This window comes from Neovison vison, chromosome 2, assembly GCF_020171115.1.
Source record: "Neovison vison isolate M4711 chromosome 2, ASM_NN_V1, whole genome shotgun sequence".
In the NCBI taxonomy this organism is placed as follows: Eukaryota; Metazoa; Chordata; class Mammalia; order Carnivora; family Mustelidae; genus Neogale; species Neogale vison.
Window position 1 is genome coordinate 96,983,530 of NC_058092.1, and position 26,337 is coordinate 97,009,866.

At 35.1% G+C, this 26,337-nt stretch overlaps 1 protein-coding gene across 3 annotated transcripts in view; it reads right to left on the reverse strand.

The window, feature by feature from the left end:
- Positions 1-26,337, reverse strand: part of ST7L (suppression of tumorigenicity 7 like) — a 111,655-nt gene that overhangs the window by 75,401 nt on the left and 9,917 nt on the right. For 2 of the 3 annotated variants that reach the window (XM_044238920.1, XM_044238922.1), the window contains exons 5-11: positions 24,820-24,935; positions 19,093-19,171; positions 9,818-9,972; positions 8,014-8,111; positions 7,630-7,744; positions 5,568-5,640; positions 4,138-4,240 (exon numbers count right to left, since the gene is read on the reverse strand). In XM_044238920.1, coding sequence (XP_044094855.1) covers positions 4,138-4,240; positions 5,568-5,640; positions 7,630-7,744; positions 8,014-8,111; positions 9,818-9,972; positions 19,093-19,171; positions 24,820-24,935 — 739 coding nt within the window. The remainder of the gene's footprint in view (positions 1-4,137; positions 4,241-5,567; positions 5,641-7,629; positions 7,745-8,013; positions 8,112-9,817; positions 9,973-19,092; positions 19,172-24,819; positions 24,936-26,337) is intronic. The other variant, XM_044238921.1, reaches the window with a different exon arrangement.

Sequence of the window (26,337 nt, forward strand, 5' to 3'; positions counted from 1 at the left end):
TCATATGTCTCCATTTATTTGGGTCTTCTTTAACTTCTCGTATGTGTTTAAATTTTTAAAAAATCCCTAAAAGCATTATAGATAAAATATATAAAAGCATTATAGATAAAAGCATTATCTAGAGCAGATTCAATCTGGAGATTTATATATTTTATCTATCCAATAATTTAATTTAATTTAATTTAAATGTCTGGAATTTCTACCACCCTCCCTCTACCCAAGGGCCTCCAGCAGTAGTTTTGAAGACCAATGCACAATGCACATTATCAGAATTGTTACTGCTGGGGTGCCTGGGTGGCTCAGTGGTTAAGTGACTGCCTTTGGTTCAGGTCATGATCCTGGGGTCCTGGGATCGAGCCCCATATTGGGCTTCCTGCTCAACAGGGACCCTGCTTTTCCCTCTCCCACTGCTGTTCCCCCACTTGCTCTCTTTCTCTCCCTCTCTCCCTCTGTCAAATAAATAAACAAAATCTTAAAAAAAAAAAGTTTGTTACCACTTAGAATATATTTTGCATGAAAGCATTTTTGAAGCAGAAAACAAATCCACAACTATAGGGTGCAGATTTTGTTATTTTCAGTGGAAATTAAATAAAAATTTTAGACACCTTAGCAATGTATTTAATTTGAATAGTTCCAATTAATAACTGCTGCTTATCCTCTCTCAGGGAATAGATTTCTATCCCATCCTGAATAATAATAATAATAAAAATCACTTCTGAAATGTTTACTGTATGTCAGGCATTCTTCTAAGCACTTTAAAGATATGAACTCATTTAATCTTAATAACAACTCTAAGGGATAAGAGGTATTAGCCCCTTTTTACACATGAGGTCACTCAAGTCCAGAGAACTTGTCCAAGGTCATACAGCTGGGAAGTAGTGGAGCCAGAATTCAAACCTAGGCAGTGTAGCCACAGAATCCTTTCTCGTTATCACTCTGCAGCATGAGAGAGCAAAGCATTTCATATAAAAGGATTTTCAAACCTCTGCTTCCAGTAATTGAAGACTGGACAATTCAGATCAACCCTCTCAGACAACAAAATATTTTTAAAAACATAATCAAATACATCAGAGAATTAACACCACTCCAAAGAAGGCAGCAACAAGAGAAGTAAGCCACATTTGGGGCTTCTTATACCATAGAGACATTTGCCAATTCTGGACAAGATGGCTAAAAAGCTGTTCAACCTTTTTGCCAGTTTTATAAGACTAAAGGAACAAAAGTCAGGAGTTCACGGTGTGTTAAGCACGAGAGCCTTGGTAAAATCCTCAGGATTGAGTTGAGACCCAGAAAGGCTGCATCCTAGGCATAAGGGTAAGCCAGAAATAAAAACCAAACTTTCACAGATTTTAGCCCAATTTCTAGTTATCTGGGGAGATCAGAAAATATCAATCCCTCAAATTGAATTAAGGTGATTCTGTGTTGCTGGCTGCTGCTTCTAGGTATCTAAGAGCAAAGAAAATCCTCTCCAAAAGAAGACAGTATTATCTGAGGTTCCAAGTTATTTCTACAATTTTTTCCAATAAAATAGCAGGTACGTAGTCAAAGAAAATCAGGCATAAGAGAAAGAAGAGAAGACAAGAAGAAAAAATGTAGCAGAAAAAAACACATTACGGAAACAGACACAGAAGTTCCAGATATGTGGATTATCAGAGAAAGACTTGAAGATAATTACTTTAAACTATTTTCAAAGATATAAAAGAGTGTACTTTAAATTTTGGCAGAGAATTACAAACTATAAATAACACAGGAGATGTGAAAAATAAACAAAAATTCAAGAATTGAAAAATGTTTCAAAGGAGTGAAATCACACAGAGTATGTTCTCTGGCCATAATGCAATTATGCAGAAATCACTGATAAAAAGATAATCTCCACATGCTTGGAAATTAAGAAATAGCTAAATGGAATAAATGTATCTCTAAATCAAAGAGGAAATCAAGATGGAAATTAGAAAATATGTTGAATTAAATTAAACAAGAAATATTGCTATCCAATGCAATTAACACTGTACTTAGAGGTTTACAGACTTGAACAACTATATTAGAAAAGAAGAAAGGCAGAAAATAATGTGTTAATTTAAGTACCTATACAAAAACATACAGGAAATAAAAAAATAATAAAATAGAGCCAAAGAAAGTTGAAGAAAGACCATAAAGAGCAGAAATGAATGAACCAGGAAACAAACAGTAGAGTGGATTGACAAAGCCAGAGCTGGGTTCTTTGCAAAGACTAATAAAACTGCTAGATTTTGGGGGAATCTGGTAAGGAAAATTAAAAAGGTAACTAGTGTTAGGATCTAAACAATGGATATCACAACTGACCCTGCAAACATTAATAAGATAAGGATTTTATGAAATCTTTGTGCCAATAAATTTCAAAATTTTGATGAAATAAATTCCTAGAAAATGTAACTTTACAAAAACCAACACAAGAAGAAATTTGAAGAGTTATGGAATGGCTAAAGAAACTAAACTTGTAATTAACCTATTAAACTAATGAAATAAAATTTGTAGTGAAAATACTTTTCACAAAGGAAACAGAATTAGGGGTGCCTGGCTAGCTCAGTGGGTAGAACATGTGACTCTTGATCTTGGGGTTCTAAGTTTGAGCCCACACTGGGTGTAGAGATTACTTAAAAAAACAAAAATTCGATAAAGAAATAGAGAAAACTGCAGAATCAGATAGCTTTATCAGCAAATTCTACTGGTCATTCAAGGCAGAAATAATTCTAATTTTACACAAATTATACCAGAGAATTTAAAAAGGGAAAGCCACTCCTTAACTTATCTTATAAAGCCAACAATGAAAAGTATAGACCAAAAATATAGGAAAAAAAGAAAATGAACATAGTTAATGTCAGAATAGTGATTACCTTCAGGCAGGAGGAAAAGGTGTAACTGGGAAAGGGCAGGCAGATGGGCTTCTGGGGACTGACAGTGTTGCTTCTTGACCTCAGTGGTAGTTTCCACTCATTTACTTTATAATAAATCACTATGATGCTTTTTATACTTTGCTATACATGTTCATAATAAAATTATTTAAATTTATGGGACTGGTGTCACTTAGTAAGAGAATGGTATGAATATTTGTTGGCTGTCATCCTTAGATTGCAGTAATTTTCTTGATTCTATCTATATTGTTAGAGTACTAACAGACTTACAACTTCCACTTCTTCGAGATTATCTTTTAGAGATTAATCTCTTTCATGTTTACTTGCTTCCAAATTCCATTAACGCACATTACGCTGGAATCAATAGTTATATTACATTCAGTAATAAAGGCACCTATTTCTGAAGATTCTATACTTTCTAACACGGAGCATTACTTTTAAAAACCCAAAACTTAATCTTGGGTGACAAGACACAAAGATTAACCAATAATCTGTGGTCTGTAATGTATACAATATAAAGACAAATAAGATGGGTACAGTTTCATCTGGGACTAAATAAACATCAACTTGGCAGTATTTCTGCGAACTTCCACATCTGTTTTCTATCATTGATTATTTTAATCTATTTGTCTTCAGTCTTTGTCTATCTAGCCCTAGTTTCAAACCCAAGCATCTGTCTAGATGTAAAAAGCCTTTATAGTAACAGGAAATTTGATGTAATGATCTGAAAAATGAATGATCTTCTATTAAGACCATGCCATTTTATTTCTTCTCTGTAACTAAAGTAAAAGGAACTGCCAAATGAACACATTTCAAATTTTGTTTTGACAGCAATTACAAAGCCTACAGTGAACGACTGCTCCTATTCACCTCATTGAACGCCTTTAAGATCCACTTTACAGTCAGTAAGTATCAAAATATAATACACTTAGGGCACCTGGGTGGTATTGTCGGTTGAGCATCCAACTCTTGGTTTCAGCTCAGGTTGTGATCTCAGGGTCATGAGAACAATCCCTGCCTCATGTTCCGCATTCAGTGTGGAGTTGGCTTGGGGCTCTCTCTCCCTCTCCCTCTGCCACTCCCCGCAATGTGTATGCTCATGCACGTTCTTTCTCTCTCAAATAAATAAACGAATCTTTAAAAAAATATGTGACTCAAATTATGGAGACCCAAACTTTGGTCTACATGCTTTCATGAATTTAATAAACTCAAATAAAGGTAGCATTTTCATCATAAAATTTCTCACTTTTGGAACATGAGGATTAAATTCCACAGCTCTATGAATTGCTTCCACAGCATTAATTTCTGCTGTGCTTAGCCCTCTTCTGGAAGCTGTTTCAGGAGAGAATCTGTAAGAAAACCACAAAATGAAGAAATAAATATAAAAATCCATGAATTTTGATCATAATCTAACTTCCTGAAGCAGGGGTTTCTGGTTGATAGCCAAAGCCAAATAGTAAACATGAAAGTAACACCCTTGGTTGAACATATAAAGAAGGGCAACATAAAAAATAGAAATCTTCAAATTTAGGTAATGAAAGCCTTCAGGAGAAGTCCATTGGCATATTCTGGGAAAGGTGATAAAATAAGAAATCTACATAGGGACATCCAGAGAATGTAATGAAATAGAAGTACATTCTTATCAAATTTTCACTGAGAGGAAACAGATTGTGAATATTCCCTTCTAATCCGTATTGAAGCATAGTAATCTAAGGCGAAAGAAAATGGTTGCCATTTGGTTTCTGAAAATCTTATCTGTGGAATAAAGAGAAATTCGTTCAGAACAGCCAAAAACACAAGGGAAACAGAATAACTCAGAATTATAGTCTCAGAACAGCATGAAACTATTTCCCTACCATACACCTTATCATTATCATCATAGCTACTACGTACTCCAAGTACTTTCTAGCATTGTTTTAAGCATTTTAACACACACAATCCTCACACAACCATGCGATGGTATTGTTATTTTCATTTTACAGAGAGGAAGAGACTCAACTTATTAACATGCCCAAAGTTCCACAGCTGGTATGCAGGAGATTTTGAATTGGAATCCAGGTTTATTTAGCTCTAAAAACTGTGCTCTTGGGGCGCCTGGGTGGCTCAGTGGGTTAAAGCCTCTGCCTTCGGCTCAGGTCATAATCTTGGGTCCTGGGATCGAGCCCCGCGTCAGGCTCTCTGCTTAGCGGGGAGCCTGCTTCCTCCTCTCTCTCTCTGCCTGCCTCTCTGCCTACTTGTGATCTCTGTCTGTCAAATAAATGAATAAAATCTTAAAAAAAAAAAACAACAACTACAACAACAGCAACAACAACTGTGCTCTTTCCATTACACTGTTAAGAAGTCTCAAAGTCCCATCAGATCAAGGGTTATTCAAAAGGAAATAGGGAGAAAAGAACATTATTTAAAGTCAGTGGTGAAAAACACAATACACGTTTCCCCTGTGATCTGCAAGTAGTGTTCCTAAGAAACCTTTCCTATGCTAGAATGGCATAAAGGGAAGAAGCAATTACCATTTCATAAATGTGAGCATCCTGTTCATATTTCTTTCAGTTTGCAAACACAGGTATTAGTGTAGGGGTCTTGTAAAAGTGAAATGGCATAAAGTGAACTTTCAGATAGCAGGGGAAACCCGTATTGAGTTTAGTAGTCTAAATTACTGTAGTTTTCAATACTTACTTATCTGAAACAGTCCTTGTCTTCAATAGTGCTGCTGTGTAACAGATTGCTGCTGACTTTGGAAGGCTTATATCTGTAATTGTAATTTTTAACTTAGGTAAGAATCATAAAAAGTTTCTTAAGATAATTTTTAATAAGAATAATTCCTGGTAAAAATTCAACAGATACACTATAGTAGTAGAAACAGGTAGACATGTAGTTGGAAGAGCTGAGTTTTAATCCTGATTCTAGTATTTACTAGCTATGCATCCCTGAACTAGCAGCAACTTCTTTAACCTTTAATGTCAGTTTTTTTTTCTTCTCAAAAATAAAGAAATAATACTTTTCTAGCAGAGAAAACTAATTATAATTATATATATAATTATATATATTACATCATAATTAAATTTTGTCTATGAAAGTCCTCGGAACAACAGTGGAAAGTACTCAACAAATGTTTAGAATAATCTGTTAACAATAAAAGTATTCAGGGAAAAAGACATAGAGATTTAGAACTATTGAAAACTCTACCTAGTCACAGAGAAAAACTAAGATTCAAAACAAAAAAAATTTAACAGGACTTAAATCCAGGTAATACAACAGGTGATTCTAATTTTTTCTTCTTCCAGTGTTTTTGATTTTCTACATTGTTTTAAAGGATTTTTTTAGAAAATAAATTAATCAGGAAATATAATTAATTATACCAATCTTTTCTTAAAGAATGTTATCAGGAGAATAGTATTAGTGGACTCTCTTGAAGTTTTAGATCCTGGAGTTATACAGCAAATTGAGAACTAAAGAAATAAATTTGCTTTTAACTTCTACAGGATTCTAGAATGGTAAAACCTGGGGAATCATAAAAACAACTGAAAACAAAGAAGCATAGCTAAGTTGTTAGTTTTATTTTATTTTATATAAATCAGATCCTATCTGATTTTTTGTATTTGGTTCCTAAGCTTGTTCACTGTATCATAAGCAGGCCACGCACCCGATAAGTTACATATGGAAAGAATTTCTCACAAATTTCTCCATGAGCCTACACTATCGTGAAGCACTTGTAAGAATTCCAGATGTTTAAAAAAATAAACTTCTCTTTCCAAGTGTGCCACATTTCAAACTTCATTTCACACTTCAAATCATGGGGATTCCCAAACTAATGGCTAGGAACTGACAACAGAACAAGCGTGAATATGTGACCTGTAGATGCTATGTTACAGTGAAAGATGTGACCAGAAACATTATGCTAGTTAGGATGTTTCCATCTTGAGGTTAAAAGGGGATGCCTCACTCAAAATGAGGAGAACTGGCATGCTTCTTAAAAATTCTCCCAACTCCATTTGTGCTAACTGGCACTGTTTAGTATAATAATAAAAATAACCAATATACGTCAACTTCTTACCATTGGAAGACTAGTAAACAAAGAAATGGAATAGCTGGATTTAAGTGTTGGCTTGCCATACTGACTGGCTGGGAGAACTTATCTTCTTTAACTCCAGTTTCCTTGTTTACTAACAAGAGTAAAACAACTTGTCCTACCACCTCACAAGATTATTATACTCCTCATATGAAATAATAAATTATACTTTGTAATCAAAAAGCATTGTCAAAATGTTACTCTGAATTTTGTATACACACCATAAAGCAACTTCTGTTAACTATCTCTGACACTCCAAAACAAATGAGGTACCATCCCATGTCCATAGCACCCCACACTTTTCCAATTATCTCACCTTACACACTATGCTTCAATATAACTATTGTTCATTTGTCTTTGTCTGTATGTTCCTTTACTAAACTGTAATTTCTCCAAGGACTAAGTCCATGTCTTCTTGTTCACCACTGTATTCTAAGCCCTTCACTCAACAAATGAATAAATTTTTAAAGAAAATTTATTCCTTGTAGACTTTTGCTCCCAGAAGTCCTGATAAAGAAGATACTTACTTGTATCCATGGATTCTAAATACTGACTTGAAAGAATGCAAAAAGAAAAATAAAAGAAATACCAGAATAGGATCACATTTATGATTACATAATTGAAAAAAATATTTTAACCATGCTATCAACTAAGTCAATTATCACTCACCATCATATTTTGCTAGGACTGCCTGAACATCTGCATAGGCCTGTAATTCCAGAAGTGATTCTAGGAGATTCTCATGGATGTTCAACATGGTAAGAGGAGGAAATTCTTTCATCAACTGTACATTAAAAGGAAAAAAAGGTTAAAATTATAGTAAAGGAACTCAACAGAGCTGAATCTGATTCATTAAAGTAGAAATTCTTTAGTTTCTTAACAAAACTGTGGACATTCAACGCTTAGAAATATATGTATATTAATAAACACCTTATTATAAAAGCTACCAATTAAAAAAACAATGGTTTTACATTAAAGTAACTGGCAGCTTAAAACACATTTTCAAGTTTTTGAAGGAAGAAATACAAACATCCAATCATCAAACTTACTTACATCTCTCATTATTTTTACTGCTTCTCTTATTCTTCCTAATTTTCTTGCACACATTGCTAATCTTCTTTTAATGTATACCAGTACATTGGTATCTCTTCCTATTTAAAAAAATGACATAATTATCACTTTGCATTATGACCTACTATTTCATTAACATATCATCCATTAACTATAATTATAAGTAATTATTTGCTTATCCTGAAGTTTCAATTAAAATTAAACTGTCTTGGGGTGCCTGGGTGGCTCAGTGGGTTAAGCTGATGCCTTCGGCTCAGGTCATGATCTCAGGTCCCTGGGATCGAGTCCCGCATGGGGGGGGGGTCTCTGCTCAGCAGGGAGCCTGCTTCCCTCTCTCTCTCTCTCTCTCTGCCTGCCTCTCCGTGATCTCTCTCTGTCAAATAAATAAATAAAATCTTTAAAAAAAATTAAACTGTCTCAGAATGAAAAACTTGATTTTTCAAAGATTATTAAACTTGGGTGATGAACATTGAATGGGGGGTTATTATACTGTTCTATTTTTGTATATATTTGAAGTTTTTATAGTAAAAGCTTAAAATCCACATATACAGAATCACTTTTGCCTCTAACAGTAACCTGAGTACATTATATATGAACTAATTAGTGTATACTTGACAAGTATATTTTAATATTAACATAAAAGAAATACATACAAGAGGAAAAAATAATTCTGACCTATTGAGTTTCTGCATAAAATTTTTTTAATAATCTCTATTGTTTTAACTAACAAAAGATGTTCAAAACAAAATTTCCATGGTTACTGTGAACTTTTGCTCAACAGCTAGTAGTTAGTAAACTATAAAACTATTTCTAGAAAGAGCTAACAAATATTTTTGTAACTATCTCAGAATCATATTTGAGATTATACAAAGACAAATGGCAAGGCTTTTTCACAGATGTAGTTTCATTAGTTCCAGACTGCAAAATTATATATTCCCACAGTTGTGTGCTATAACAACATACATTAATGAAACATACTGTATACATCAATATTTAGTTTGGAGAGAAAATATTATCCAAATTTTAATTTCCACAAACAAAAGATTTAGAACTTAACTGCTAACAGATAATGCATTATGTAAACATATTTCAATTTATTGCCCAATATCTGCCAAAATCATTAAACGAAAACCCTCTGGCCACGAAAAATAGCAGGAAGCAGGAGCATTACAGATTCTAACATCTTTGGTGGAAGTATCTCAATCCTAACTGAGAGAGTATCCTTAAGAGCGGAAAGAATCTCGGTTGGTTTGGCCCATATGTTCTCAAACGTATCACAGAGAAGAGTCAAAGAATCAATGCCACATGTGGAGCTGGGTGTTATACTGAAGCAGTCACTTCCTGGCACTATGTGGGGATACATACGGTCTGAAGAGCACAGCCAAATGATGTACTTCTGCTACTGCTTGGGGGAAGGTTAAGGATAAAGCTGCTGATCATTACCAGAAGGCTCTCCTGAATCTTGGGTATGTTTGAGTTTTGTTTCTCCAATGACCAGTCCAATTCTCACAATTTAAGTAATTCTTAAATTACCTTAAATCTCAGAGCAGCACATCTCAATAACCAGAGCACATCTGTTCCCTTCCACAAGCATTCTCTAGCTAAAGCCTGTTTGTCTTGTTGGCTTATAGATATTATGAATAGATTAGTTATTTCTTATGAAAAGAAGCTAACTTCTAAGTATGAAGGGTTGTTTTTACTATTGTTATTTTGTGTCTTACACATAAAAGAGCCAACTGCAGGAGCTAAATAAAAGACAGGTGAAAATAAGTACAAATTTGCTTACGCAGTTGAGCTTCATGCTGAGGACTTTGGTGCTGGCACTGCTGTGACCGCCTGTAAATTGTTTCTCCTGCCTTGAGTGCCTGTTTAAATAACCTTTCAGCATCTACAATAGTTGTTGCTTCTTCCTCGGCCAGTAAAACGTATGCAGTGGCACAGCTATGAAGAAAGCAAGCAAGGCAATTTTAAGTAAAATGGTAAAGAATTATTTTCTCCTGGATATGTCTTTTGTTCTGCATCACACTTTCCTACCTTTACCTACATTTTCCATCTCTTGAAGAAGGGAAAAAACCTTCACTCGACATTCTGTTAGGGGCATGTTGGTATATTTTTGGTGTGTTTCCACTATTTTTCTCCTTTCTTACATTTCTTCACTGTATTTTCTATCTACTTTACTTCTGTGTCTATTCTCTAACTGCTTGTCTCATATTTTCCTTTTGTAAAAGGGGGGAGAAAATAAGATCTATAAAGCCTTACCTAAAAAGTAGTTCAAGGAACTATATACATTCTAGTGGTCATGCCTGCTCTTAGCCAGTACACACTTTTTAATATCCATCTAACAGGGGCAAGTATGGGAGAGGGTCAAGATTGAGAATAAAGTCCCATGGCCACCTGAGGATCGTTAGGTCCTTAACATTTGACTTAGAAATATATCATTCCAGGACTAACCCTTTTTTCCAATCCTGAGCCTTCTTTCTGTGTGCTGCCCCATCCTTTCTTGGGCTTAGCCACAATTGTATTGCAGCAAAACTTCCTTGGTGTGGATTCTAGTCTTTCCTCCTACACTGCTGCTTTTACTCATCACACCCAGGCTCAATCCAAGTTCCCTTTCTTCAACCCATTAAAACAGAAAAGTTTCTCTTTGTTATCAATTATGTCAAAGGCTGGCTAATAAGGTAAATCAACTTGTTTGGGGGACAAAAAAGAGAAACAAAAAATTTCCTTTCCATTCCCAGAAATAGCAAGTACATATTGTAGTTCCTCTGGAGACTATATTTCAGTTCTGATTATCTAAGCCTACATTGTCCAGTACTGAAGTCCTTCACTACGTATAGTTATTGAACACTTGAAATGTGCCTAGTTCAAAATGAGATGTGATGTCAGCGTAAAGTGCACACTGGATTTTGAAGACTTAGAAAAACGTAAAAAAAAAACTTCAATAGTTTAAGAAATATATCAATTGTATATTAAAATATTTTAATATTTTCAATATAGCTAAATAAAATATATTCATTAATTTCACCTTTTTCTTTTTACTTTTTACATCTGGCTACCAGAAAATTTAGTTACAAATATGGTTCATGTTATATTTCTATCGAACAGTGTTTAAGCAAGAGAAGAGAAATTGTTGGCAAAAGTACAAGACCAGGCATGAAACAAAAATAATGGCAAGGAGGGTGCCTGAGTGGCTCAGTTAGTTAAGCATCTGACTCTTGTTTCCAGCTGAGGTCATGATCTCAGGGGTGTGAGACTGAGCCTTGCACTGGGCTCTACATTCAGCATGGAGTCTGCTTGGGATTCTCTCCCCCTTTCTGCCTGCCTGTCCCCTCATTTACACTCTCTCTCTAAAGTAAATAAATAAAACCTTTTTAAAAAATGATGGCAAGGTAGCTATCAAACAACTGGGGACGAGGAGGATCTTTTAAATTCAGAAAATGCAAATCAGACCGTTTCAGCATCCTTCCAACAGTACACTAAATTGAACTATCTGATAATTTCACTAATCAAGAGAGATTTCTCCATTACATATATTAGATTTCTCTGAAACATTAGATACATTGCTGCTTTAAACACTGGGCTCCAAACTGCCATTCTAAACCCAATTCAAATGTTTTTAAATAACAAAAAACAAAAGTTTTTAAAAAGATCTAAATGGCTATAAATTGATGCAATAGAATCAAAACATAAATATTTTAAATTACAGTTTAGCTATATGAAAAAAGAGGTTCTTGGGCGCCTGGGTGGCTCAGTGGGTTAAGCCACTGCCTTCGGCTCAGGTCATGATCTCAGGGTCCTGGGATCGGGTCCCGCATCCAGGGAGCCTGCTTCCTCATCTCTCTCTCTCTCTGCCTGCCTCTCTGCCTACTTGTGATCTCTGTCTGTCAAATAAATAAATAAAATCTTTAAAAAAAAAAAAAGAAAAGAAAAAAGAGGTTCTTTCCTCTGAGAGCTTTCCTATATTTGTTCAAAAATATTTTTAACATTTTTGAAATACTAAAATTAATATTATGAATACCGAATGACACTGCTATAAAGGTTTTGGTTTTTTTTCCCTGAAGTTTTTAATTAAGGTAAAATTCACATAATAAAATTAATCATTTTAAAGGATATCATTCAGAGACTTTTTTTTTTTTTAGGGACTTTTAATATATATACAAAGTTCACTCATGTAGCATGGAGAAGTATTTCAGTCCTTTTTAAGACTGACATTCCACTGTGTAAATATACCAGTTCTATGTATCCCTTCATCATCAGCTGATGGACATCGGAGTTGGTTGTAGTTTGGGGCTATTATAATATTGCTGTGAACACATGCTTTCAGTACTCTTCAGTATATGCATAGGGGTGCACTTCTGGGTCATATGATAGTTCTAATTTTATCTTTTTGAGAACTGCCACACTGTTTTCCACAGTGGTGATACCATTTTACATGCCCACCTACAATGTATGCAGGTTCTAATCTCTCCATATTTTTGCAAACACTTGGTATTTTCTGAAGGTTTTTGTTATACCCATCTTATGAAGGGGCATGTCACTGTGATTTTCATTTTCATTTCCCTAATTATGAATAATGTTGAGAACCTTTTCATGTGCTTACTGGTCATTTACATAAATGTCTGTCTGAATTCTTCTTTGAAGAAATGTCTGTTGAAATCCTTCCTCCTTTTTTAATTGGATTATCATTTTGTAAATGAGTTGTTAGAATCCTTGATACATTCTGGATATAATACTCCTATCAAATATGGTTTACAAATATGTTCTCTCTCTCATTCTGTGGGTTGCCTTTTCACTTTCTTGATAGTATCCTTCAATGCACAAAAGCTTTTAATTTTGATGAAGTCTAATTTATCTAATTTTCTCTTTGTTGTTGCTTCTGCTTTTGGTGTCATATCTAAGAGACCATTGCATAATACAGTCATAAAAATCTGCCCCTATGTTTTCTTCCTCTGTTTTAGCACTTAACTTTAGGTCTTTGATTAATTTTGAATTAATTGTGCATCATGCGAGGTAAAGGTTGTTTTTATATGTGACTATCCATTTGCCCAGTATCACTTATGGAAGACTATTCTTTCCCCATTGAATGATCTTAGCACCCTTGTCAAAAATCAATTGACCATAGGGGCTCCTGGATGGCTGAGTAGGTTGGGCATGCAACTCTTGGTTTCACCTTGGATCATCATCTCAGGGTTGTGAGACTGAGCCCCATCTGGGGATCCCCACTCAGTGGGAGTTAGCTTCTCTCCCTCTGACCCTTCTCACTCCTCACTCTCTAAAATAAATAAATGAATCTTTTAAAAAAATCAATTTACCATAAATGCATGGGTTTATTTCTGAACTTACAACTTGATTCCATCAATCTAGATATCTGTCTTTATGACTTAATTACTGTAGCTTCACAGTAAGCTTTGAAATCAGGAAGTGAGTTCTCCAATTTTTTTCTTTTTTAAGGTTGTTTTGGCTATTTGAGAGCTCTTGTAATTGAACGTGAATTTTAGGATCAGTTTGTCCATTTCATAACAATGGCAAATGAAGTTTTGATTGGGATTGCATTGAATTTGCAGATCAACTTGAGGACTGCTGCCATCTTACCAATATTAAGTATTCCAATTCATAAACATGGGATGTCTTTCCATTTATTTAGGTATTTTTTTAACTTTTTCAACAATATCTTGTCATTTTTAGTGTACAAGTCTTATACTCCTTGGTTACATCTATCTTTAAGTGTTTTAACATTTTTGATGCTACTATAAATGGAGTTGTTTTTTAAATTTCTTTTTCAGGGGCACCTGGGTGGCTCAGTCAGTTAAGCATCTGCCTTTGCCTCAGACTGTGATCTCAGGGTGCTGGGATCTTGCCCTGCACTGGGCCCCCTGCTCTGTGGGGAGCCTGCTTGTCCCTTTCCCCACCCTCCACTCATGCTTTCTCTTGCTCTCTCAGATAAATAAAATCTTTAAAACAATTTTTTTTTAAGACTGTCCACTGCTAGTGTATAGATATACAACAGACATAAGTAAAGACTTGCTTTTTGCCATTTTCCTCTTTGTTTTATATGTCTTTAGACAATAAATTTGTTGAACTCTTTTGTTAGCTCTAATGGTTTTTTTGTGTGTGGATTCTTTGAGATTTTCTATGTACAAGATCATATAATCTGTGAATAAAGACAGTTTTTACTTTTTCCTTTCTGATTTGGAAGTCATTTTCCCTTCCTTCTTCTTGCCTAATTTCACTGGCTAGTACTTCTAGTACAATGTTAAATAGAAGGGACAAGAAAAGATGTCCTTGTCTTATTCTTGATCTTAGAAAGAAACCTTTCAGTCTTTCATCTGTAAATATGTAAATAAAAACTGCATATCTACAGATGAAAGACTATGGGTTTTCCTTTACCAGTTTGAGGAAGTTTCCTTCTATTCCTTTTTTCTTTCTTAGTGTTTTTTTAATCAGAAAATACTGTAGGATTTTGTCAAATACCTTTTCTCTATCAATAGAAATGACCATGTGGTTCTTGCTCTTTTTTCTATTAATGTGGTATCTTACATTGACTGATTTTCATTTGCCTTTTTGGGACAAATCCGACTTGTTCCTGGTGTGTAATTCTCTTAATATGCTGCTGGATTTGCTGTGCTACTATTTTGTTGAGGATTTTTGAATCTACATCATAATGGATATTAGTATGAAATTTTTGTTTCTTGTGATGTCTTTGGTTTTGGTATGGGATAATACTGGCTTCACAGGATGAGTTAGGAAGAATTACTTCCTATTTCCTTTTTTTTTTTTTTTTTAAAGATTTTATTTACTTATTTGAGAGACCGTGAGAGAGAGCATAAGAGGGGAGAAGGTCAAAGGGAGAAGCAGACTCCCCATGGAGCCAGGAGCCCAGTGCGGGACTTGATCCTGGCACTCCGGGATCACGACCTGAGCTGAAGTCAGTCACTCAACCAACTGAGCCACCCAGGTACGCTTCCTTTCTATTTCTCTGAAGAATTTAAGAAGGACTGGTGTTTATTCTTCTTCTAGTTCTTGGTAGCACCTGCCAGTGAAGGGATCTAGTCTTTGGTTTTTTTTGGAAGTTTTTAAATTTCTGATTCCATCTCTTCATTTGTTATAAGTCTACTTAAATTTTCTATTTCTTCTTGAATCAGTTTTGGTTCCTAGAAATTTGTCCCTTTTATTTATCTAATTTATAGATCTATAATTGTACACTGTATTCTGCTTTAAATTTCTGTAATGTTAAGTAGTAATGTTCCCAATTTCATTCCTAATTTCAGTAATCTGAGTCTTCTCTCTTTTTTAATTGATCAGTCTAGCTAGAGGTTCAGCAATTTTGTTGATTTTTTTTTAAGATTTATTTATTTATTTGAGAGAGAGAGACAGTGAGAGAGAGCATGAGCGAGGAGAAGGTCAGAGAGCGCAGCAGACTCCCCATGGAGCTGGGAGCCTGATGTGGGACTCGATCCCGGGACTCCAGGATCACGACCTGAGCTGAAGGCAGTCGTCCAACCAACTGAGCCACCCAGGTGTCCCAATTTTGTTGATTTTTTAAAAGACTTTATTTATTTCACAGAGAGAGAACGAGCACACAAGCAGGGGGAACAGCAGGGGGAAAGGAAGAAATGGGATCTACACTGAGCAGGGATCCCAGTGTGGAGCTTGACCCCAGGACCCTGGAATCATGACCTGAGCCGAAAGTAGAGGATTTAACCCACTGAGCCACCCAGGCACCCCAGTTTTACATTGTCTTTTAAATCATATTGAAAAAAATATTTGCAAACCCAAAATACATTAACTTTTATATTTGCTTATGTAATTATCTTTACTAGTATTCTTTATTGCTTTGTGTGCAGTCAAGACTGTCTAGTATCCTTTTATTTATAATATATCCTTTTATTTATAACATATCCTTTTATACATAACATAGATCTGCTAGCAATGAACTGTTTCTGTTTATCTGGAAATGTCTTAATTTCTTCTTCATTTTTGAAGGATAGGTTTGTTGGATATAGAATCTTTAGCTGTGGAGGCACCGGGGTGGCTCAATTGGTTAAGAATCTGCCTTTGACTCAGATCATTATCCCAGAGTCCTGGGACTGAGCCCTGCACTGGGCTCCTATGGGAGCCTGCTACTGCCCCTCCACCCTGCTCATGCTCAAGCACACTCTCTCTTAAATAAAATCTTTGGAAAAAAAAAAAAAAAGAATCCTTAGTTGGCAGTTTTCTTTCTTTAAGAATTTTGACTTTGTTATCCCACTGCCTTCTCGCTCCTATGATTTCAGATGAGAACTCAGCTGTTTATCTTACTGAAGATTCCTCATTCATGATGTTCTTGCTGCTTTCAGGAATTTCTCCTTGTCTTTGGTTTTGGAAAGCTTGATTATAATGTGTCTCATTGTAGATTTCTTTGATTATATCTTACTTGAGGTTCACTGAGTTCTTGATCTTTATTTCTAGATCTCTTTCTAAATTTTTTCCCTAGATTTCTTTTTAAATTTCTAAATCTTTATTGATTTCCTCTAGTGGTAAGATATCCTTCTCATGACTTCCATTTGTTCTTTGCACATGGCTTCCTTTACCTCTTTGAGCATATTTAAAATATTTGATTTAAAACAAAAGTTTTTGTCTGGAAAGTCCAAAGTCTTGACGACTTCCTTCAGGACAGTCTCCATTCATTTCCTTTCTTTTCTGTGAATGGGGCATATTTTGTTTCTTTGTGTGTCTTTTTTAATTTGTTTATTAATTTTGAAGATTATAATCTAGCAACTCTAGCAGTCAGATTTCCCCTTCCTCCCCATGGCTTGTTGCTGTTGCTTGTTGTAGCTGTTTAATGACTTTTCTGAACTAATTTTCTGAAGTTTGTAATCATTATCATATATACCAGTGAATCCTCTCTCCTTTAGCCTGTTCATCAGCCAGTGATTTGATAGAACTTGCCTTAAACACTTGGAACCAAAAACAAAACAAAAAAAGCCAAGTCTTTGTAGATTGGTTCTGAGTGTGTTGGGGCACACCTTCAACATTCAGTCAGGCAGTTTACAACCCTGCCTTAGCCTTTACTTTCTGTTTGTGCAGAACCTGAAATTCAGACAGACATGAGAGCTTAGGGTCTTCTTAAGTCACTTCTAAGCATGTGCCCAAACTTGGGCATGTATGGGACATCTGAGATTCCCAGGAATATGTGGGAGTTTTTCAAAAGCCTTTATTTTCCAAAGTATTTCATTCCCCAGCCTTTCCTCTCAAGCTTTCTGGTTTGTCTATTATTTGCCCCAGCTATTTGCCCCTTGCTCCAGGGCAGCAGGGACTAATGCATTTGTCTTTATGTGTTTTCAACAAATGCCCCCCAGTGTAGCTGTGTCAGTGCTGGGAGAGTTCCAAATTAACCCAAATAAAGGCAATACCTTTGAGCTGGCCCTTCAGAGAGCCAACCAGACAGGTCAAAATAAACAAGCACAATTCTTCAAGAATAAGAGCCATTCCACTTTCTCTGGTAGAAGGAACCTATACCCAGAATGCAGACTTTTGTCTTCAAGGCTGCCACTGAGCAAGGGAGTGGGAAATTGGGGGGGCCAGTGTAAGTTAAAACATCATAAAACTCACTTACAGTGATTCAGCTGTTTTTTGTTTTGTTTTGTTTTTTAATTGATTAAGCAGTCTCTAGGATGCTACAAACTTTTGATTAGTTTCCAGAGTTTCAATAAAGTTGATTCACTGCTTTTGGAGTTCCCTACACTGATTTTTGTTCTATCTTAGGAAGGTCTTCTTAATATTGATAACATATCTTGGGGGGTGGGGTTGTTGAGGAATACCAGGGACAATGCTAAATTCATACCATTCAGGAAGCATTCCCTGATTAACCCCAACTAGAACCATACTTTTACTCCTGGCATTTATTTAGTATCAGATTAATACGTATTGATCTATTCCATTTAAATATCAGGCTAACTCATGATTTTACATTTTGCCTTTTCAAAATAAAGAACTGATATAAAGAACTATAAAAAATAAATACCCCTGGGATGCCGGAGTGGCTCAGTTGGTTAACTGGCTGCCTTCGGCTCAGGGCATGATCCCAGGGTCCTGGGATTGAGTCCCACATCAGGCTCCCTGCTCAGCGGGGAGCCTGCTTCTCTCTCTGACTCTGCCTGCCACTCTGCCTGCTTGTGCTCTCTCTCTCTGACAAATAAAAAAATAAAATCTTTAAATAAATAAATAAATAAAGGGTTCCTGGGTGGCTCAGTGGGTTAAAGCCTCTGACTTCGGCTCAGGTCATGATCCCAGGGTCCTGGGATTGAGCCCCGCATTGGGCTCTCTGCTCAGCGGGGAGCCTGCTCCCCTCCCCTACCCCACGTGTTCCCCCCCCTCCTGCTTCTCTGCCTACTTGTGATCTCTGTCTGTGAAACAGATAAATAAAATCTTTAAAAATAAATAAATAGGGCGCCTGGGTGGCTCAGTGGGTTAAGCCGCTGCCTTCGGCTCAGATCATGATCTCAGGGTCCTGGGATCGAGTCCCGCATCGGGCTCTCTGCTCAGCAGGGAGCCTGCTTCCTCCTCTCTCTCTGCTTGCCTCTCTGCCTACTTGTGATCGCTCTCTGTCAAATAAATAAATAAAATCTTTTAAAAAATAAATAAATAAATAAATAAATACTGCATTTTGCTTATTTTGATCCTCTTCACATGCCTCCAATTCCATTAGCAACTAAAGTTCTCAGGACTGAATGAATGCTTTGAATGAATGATTTAAATGAAAAACAAAATTAAAAAGGTGGCATAAGTATTTTTGTACTCTTTAACTATCAAGAATTATCACCAATTAGATCAGCATTCCCCATTTTAAAAAGTATCTCTAGGATAATTTCAATTCAAAAGCATAGGTAAGTTTGTAATTTCAGAACTAAAGTATAGATGCCCATGAACACTAAAATTTTGTCTCTAGTATATGAAAAAAAAAAGCAAGGGGGGGAGCTGCTAATGACTCTAAGTGTCTTAGGAAAAAACAAAAGATAACATGAAATCATTTGCCTGAGTTTCCTGCAAAACAAAGTTACTTTCCATATATTTCACACTTACTCATTGTTTAATTCTAAAGCTTGATAGGCTGCTTTGATTCGAGCTGGAGGATTTCTTTCCCTCCATGCCTTCTGCATAACTGTAGGAAAAATATTGTAAAAAGCAGATGAGATGGTAAACATAAATAATCTTATGCAAAACGTATGAAGAATGAGCTAAGAGAGTAAACAAAGATTTAAATAACATGTTCTTAAACATAAACAAGAAATTGGGGTGTCAGCTCACAATAATCTTTTGAGAAATTTACATTAAATGGAAGCATCACACATAAGAAAAATATATTCTTTCTCTGATTTGAGTAACAACATATAAGGTATTTAATCCAGTTAACTATACCATTATTATACATAAACATTTATATTTCTAAATGCATATTAAAATTGGGTAACATCGAATTATAATCATATGAAATATTCTAGTCCTTTTATCACTTTGAAAAGGGTCAATAAATGCTAAAAATATACAAAACTTAAAATCAAATTATTTGTCTAATCAATGATTCAATCCAGGAAGAATGTTTGAATTTGTATTTTGTACAAAAAGGTGGAAAAAGCAATTAATTTAGAATATAGTATATTTATGTCAGTCTCTACCAAGATTCAAGAAAAGCCTGAAATAAAACCTCTCTAGAATAATAGTATTAGTTTTGCTACCAATTACTGTACAAAATGAAAATTAAGTTTCTTAAAAATTAAACAAACAAATAAACAAAGTAGATTCATGAAACTATCTGGTCTATTTCAAATTTGATAAGAAAAATAGAGAATCTATGAATGTTGCTTTTGGAACAAAACCTACAACTGTCTAGAAAGAATAATGTGGAAAATGTTTGAGTTTTCCTTTGGAAACAAAATATTAGTCTTGGCTTGGAAAAGAAGACAATATATTTCACTTGTGTAACAAAAATACATTTCTCATATCGAACATGTCACCAGCTGTCTGACAACTAATGCTTCCTGAATGTGACATATTGATGCACGTCAGCACCCATCTGATAATAACCAGGTAAAGAATAGGGTTTTGCTAAAACATTAAAATATTACATAAAAATAAAGAATATTAGACTTGCCAGTTTTAATGATGGGGATTTCTTATTTAACTTACATGATTTAACTTATAAGTCAAATTTGGATACTGAAATCTTTATCAACATTTTAAATGGCTATTTGGGATTCTAGCCTATTACGTATATATCAAAATTAATAGAAGCAATTCTTTTAAATTATTAAGTTACATGCAATTTTTGCTAATTATAAAAATGTTATAATAACCATCTTTTAACATCTACTTTTGCATACCTGACCAAATATTTCCTTTCTAGAAGTGGAATGGTTGATTAAAATGTAATGCATCTTCTGAAAGATTTTGGATATAATAAACTCCCAAACTCTTTTCAATAAGATTGTATTAATTTACATTCTTTCAGGCAGTGGAAGAGTGAATGTTTCCCTACTTAGCAACACTGAGTATCAATTTTTGCTAATTTAATACATGGAAACTATCTCATCTTCATTTGCCTTTCTTTCTTTTTTACTGAGATTATCTGATCCACCTTTAAGCATTTTTTTCTTATTCGTATTCTTAGAAAACGTTTTCAACTGCTCTACCCAGACTTTTAAGATTAATCCTCACAACTAATTCAGTTCTAAGCCAAAGGGAAAAGGGGAAATAAAGTACAAGAAGAAATCTGTATTTCTTTCTAAAACAGGCTTAAGAATAATTAAAAGGAAAATGCTGATTTAGTATTTAGCGGTCTTTTTTTTTTTTTTTTAAATGTAAAAAGGTGGTTTTATTAAAGCACAGGGACAGGACCCGTGGGCAGAAAGAGCTGTTCACCTGTCCTCTTTTAAGAGCTCTTGATATGCTTAAAAAAACAACACAAGCAATTAGCAATTCAATCAAATTTATCTATTTTTTTAAAGTTAAATAATATTGTAATACGCTATCAATCAGAAAATAGTCAATCCCAAGATCAGGGGCTATGAAATGTAGATGCCTACGAAGACTAAGCAGAAAACAGAAATGTGTAAATTAAAAGCATTTGCACAATCTAAAGAAGAGAGTCACAGCTCAGGTCTAACTGATTATTGCAAGGTGTACATACAGGTCCAGTTTTGCCATATTTTCCAACTTCTAAAAAGTGTAAATCTGGGTTTAAATGTCAAATCTCAAGGCACCTGGGTGACTCAGTGAGTTGAACCTCTGTCTTCTGCTTGGTTTGTGATCTGAGGGTCCTGGGATGGAGCCCCACATGAGGCTCTCTGCTCGGTGGGGAGCCTGCTTCCCCCTATTTCTGCCTGCCTCTCTGCCTACTTGTGATTTCTCTCTGCCGAATAAATAAAATAAAATCTTTCAAAAAAAAGTCAAATCTCCTGATTCTTAAGTGTTGAATTGAAAATACCATGAAAACAAATTATTCAAAAAACACTGCTGGCTGGGGGTCCTCTATGGCTCAGTTGGTAAAGGATGAAACTCTTGATCTCAGGGTTGTGAGTTTGAGCCCCACATTGGGTATAGAGGTTACTTAAAAATAAAATCTTAAAAAAAAAAAATCAAAAAAAGATAGAACACTGCTGGCTGGCCCTGAAGATATGTTTGTTTTATGCCTTAAATAAATAAATCAATAGGATGAGAACAGAATCTACTAATTTAGTAACTGATGGCAATTCATCAAGAGAAATTTGTCACATCACATATATGTACACATTTTAACATATAAAACTACAGATATAAAATCATTACCTTTATGTGAGTGTCTGAAAAGATCAATATGGATCAATTCACAGATAAGAGTCTGTCCTTGAGCTCAGTATTTACCTGGTATTACACATACCTCTAGAAATACATAAAACTTTGCAAGGACCAAAACAGCATGCATGGTTTTAAGAGAACCAATTTCTATAAAGTCTCAGCTTTATATGGCTCTTCCTAGAACTGATCTACTTAAAGAATGTGCCTCTGGTTGTACCATGGTCTATGTACCATGCTGGTTGCCCTTTCCTACCCAGTATCTGCTTCCCTGCTCTCCAAAAGATATATTCCTGAAAAAACTCTTACTACTCACCCACCCTGAATCTTTCTAAGGTACATTCCGAAGAGTGTAAAAATTTCCAAGTGCCCAGAGGAAAATTCAAAGTTTAGGTTTCGAGGCAGCCATTTTTTGTGAAGGCACCTACAACAGGAATTCCTTTTACTTAACAATAAATCTTGGCATTAGAAATAAGAGTATTCTGGCCCCTGGATGCTCTCCAGGGGAAGCAGAGGAAATGATAAACGTTTTTATCAGTTCCACTTATCAGCGCCCCTTGCCCCTCACTATCAAAGAATGTGTTGCTCCTAAGGAAAGGTCCCCTCACAGCAAGGCAAAGGGGGCACTAGTAAAGGAAAATAAAGGTGGTGCAATCTTATTTTGGCCAAGTGATAGGCCCTAGGCAAAGCTCCAAAAATTATCTATGTTTCTATCTTAGAATTTAAATTCAGAAGAGAAATGGCTGTCATAGGGATGCATGTTAACATGTTTATTTGACTTAAAAAATGAAGTCAGACTTTTCTGTCAGAAAGTCAGTCTGACTTGGTCAATGAGAACTCACGCAGCCAAGTGCTATTCTATGGAGGACATTTTCGAAAGCTGAAAAAGCCAAATATGTAGCTCCAAGGATTTGACAAAAATATAACTAAAGTACATGATACCATTTAGAACCTTATGATCAAAGCAAATTAAAATTTCTAAAAACTTAGGCAAACAATTTTATTGTGGAAAAGCATATGTGATAAATTAAGACTCTCAGGTATACAATAATTATAATATGGAGTTGTGAAATGGATGAGTTCAAGAAGCAAATGAACTTATGTAAAATTTACTACTGCTGAAGAGTATTCATCGATGTCTTTTTCAATAGATAATGGTGGATATCAAGTCATTAGATTTCTTGAGATACATTCAAATATAGGGTATTCTAGTTTTATTTTTAATTGTCTGTAATATGCTAAAAATCATATTCTTTGCAATTATTTAATCTTATGATGTCAAGTTAAAAATGTTTGAAAGGATACATAGTTTTTCAAAATTCCTTTAGGAGATAAGTGAACAATAATATTTTGAGAGCACAGCTTTAGTGGATAGCCATGGATGCTACCGGAAAAGCCTGCCAATGTCTACAATTCTGCTTATGAAAATGTGGTGAAGCCTTAATTTCTTAGAGTTACTTTTAGAGTCAACTTTAGTCCCTAAAGTTAACATACTAATTTCCATTTCAGTTATTTCCCCAACCCAACACTTTTGCCATTAATATAAACACAAAGCATATAAACATAAGGCAACTCCTTTTTCTCCTATTCACAATTAAATCCCTTCATGTAACCATTCCAAAGATCCTTGCATTTACTGCTATCACCCACCCTTAATATATTTAATCCAACAGATACAGATCACAAAGAATTCACTTCAATGCTGGAAAACTGGTTCTTTTTCAGACCCCCTAGTGGTGATCTTCTTTTGCCTGTCACTATGATGAGTAGAGTCAACATCAGTATAGTGGTGAAGAGTCAGACCTGAATTTGAAATCCAACTTTATCATTTATTAGTTAGGTTACTTAGGGCATATTGCTTGATTTTCCTTTGCCTGCCTGCCTACCTATCTTCCTTCCTTCCTTCTTTTCACACGTTTATTTCTGAGGTTGGTGAAAGTACCTATCTCATAAAATGATGGGGAATACTAAATCAGTACATTTATGTAAATTGCTTGGAACAGTGCTTGGTGCATAATAAGTGCTATACAAGTGTTAGCTATTATTAGTGAAATTGCTTAAGACATCTGTGACACTAAGGTCATTCACTGATACTTTTCATCAAAGAATAAATATTAATATATTTACAGTATGCCAGGCAATGTGCTAGATGAAAAGGATTCAAAGATGATAAGAATACAGTCCCTGCTTTCCAAAGTTTCCCACCCTATTAGGGAAGATAACCATTAAAACAACATGATAAAATTAACATGTAAATGGCTGTGGTTGAATAACTAGAATTGTTTCAGTGAGGCTTGGACTAAGTACTGTAAAAATGCAGAAAATAAAGTGTTTAACTCTCAAGTTCCTAGAGAATGTAACTTTTAATTTGGATCTTGAAGGATAAAAGCAGGAAGCACAGAAGTAGGAGGATAGGTAGGAAAGGAGAGGGCATTCAAAGTGAAAGAACAGTGATAAAGATCTCTGTCTTTAACCGTGTATTTAAGAGTCTCAATACTCTCTTCCATAGAGAAGACTTAAACCTAAACACAGACATTTCTATGATCTTCCACCACTTTCCACGCACTTCTAACTTATGACTGGGATAAAATATATTCCATTTTAATCTACATGCCATGCCCCAGGGTTTACACTTTGCCTTACTCTTATGTATAATTGTATATGTTAACTCCCCAGACCAAACTGGGTACACTGTTCTCTGCATAAGCAGTTGCTATATTTGACCTGAAAGGTTTTTCAAGTAATAAAAGAAGCAATTTCATATTTTTATAAAGTACTTTAAATTCTTTATAAGGAGGATACATAGTGTAACAACCTAGTTTACGTTCATAATTAATTTCAGTTTAATCTGTGTCTGTTATCCATGATGCAAACAACCTCAAGCCAAGTAACTTTGTGGATTATAATAAGTTATGCTAAAGAATTTTAAAAATAATTTTCATCACCACTGTTTACCCCATGAGCAGATATGACACGTACCTGTGTCTGAAGGACGTAAAAAGTCCGTGTCACAGGTGAAAAAGGTCTGATGGTCCTGAGCTGACAAATTCATGTCATAGTATGTAAGTGGCTCTTTACCAGTCACCCAAGTGTATCTTTACCAAAACACAAGAAAATATGTAAATTGAACATGAGAGAGCCTCTACCTACTACAACAAACACTATTTAAAATGCAAAAATATATGGTTACAAATTCTATATCAGGATGTTTTAAAAGCTTATTATCAGAAAAACAAGAGATAACAATACAAACTACTTACAGGATGACAACAAAAATCAAAACCAAAGGGAAAAGGCCAGATTATTTGTGCTTCTGTATTAGATTTGAGCGGATAAAACAATCTGACTTATATACATACCTTATTAAATATACTTAACTTCTCAGTGAATTCGAATTTTAAAAGTAAAACTACAAAGAAACTAGAAGAACACATGGGTGGACTTTTACTAGATGTCAAAATGGTAAAGAGCTTTCAAAGCATAAAGCAAATAGACACTTTTTCTAGATTTTACTAAATTAGAAATTTAAACTTTCATATCCCCCTGAAGCCCACAAAAATTAATAGCAAGTTAACAAACGGGCTAGTAAATACATTTCTAAGGGTCTAATCTCATTAATAATTAACAAATAGTAATTAAATTAACAAATTTTTACTTTTCATCTGTCAAACAGCAAATATATGTTGCTGAGGATGAAGAGGAATATGGACTCACACATACTGCTGGAATTAATTAAATTGCCATTTACCTTTCTCTTTCCAAAAATCAATTAGGTAATATCTATTAGGAGTCTTAAAAATATTCACCTCTAGCTAGGGGATGGGCATGTGGAACTCTACTATGCCATTCTCTCTACTTTTTAATTTTTGAAAATCTCCATAAAAAAAAAAAAGAAGGGACGCCTAGGTGGCTCAGTTGGTTGGACGACTGCCTTCGGCTCAGGTCATGATCCTGGAGTCCTGGGATTGAGTCCCACATCGGGCTCCCAGCTCCACAGGGAGTAAGCTTCTCTCTCTGACCTTCTCCTCACTCATGCTCTCTCTCTCAAATAAATAAATAAATAAAACCTTAAAAAAAAAAAAAGGAAAAGAAAATAATAAAGTGGAGAGGGGAAAAAAAAAACTGTTCACATCCTTTAATTCGGGAATCTGAGTACCACAGATCAGCCCTAAGGAAATAATCATAGATGTTTAATATCATATGCTAAATATTTATATATAAAGATACCACTTTAGTGTATATGTTGACAGTGAAACATAATCTGTGACCCAGATAGGGGAGCAATAGGTAAGGTAAGGTACTTCCATATAACAATAGAGTACAATCATTAAAAACCATGTTTTTTAAGAAATTCATGTATGAAGGGGAACTTGGGTGGCTCAGTCGACTTTAAGCATCCGACCTGATTTTGGCTCGGGTCATGATCTCAGGGTCCTCACCGAGTAGAGCATCTGCATCTGCTTAAGATTCTCTCTCCCTCTCCCTTTGCCCCTCTGC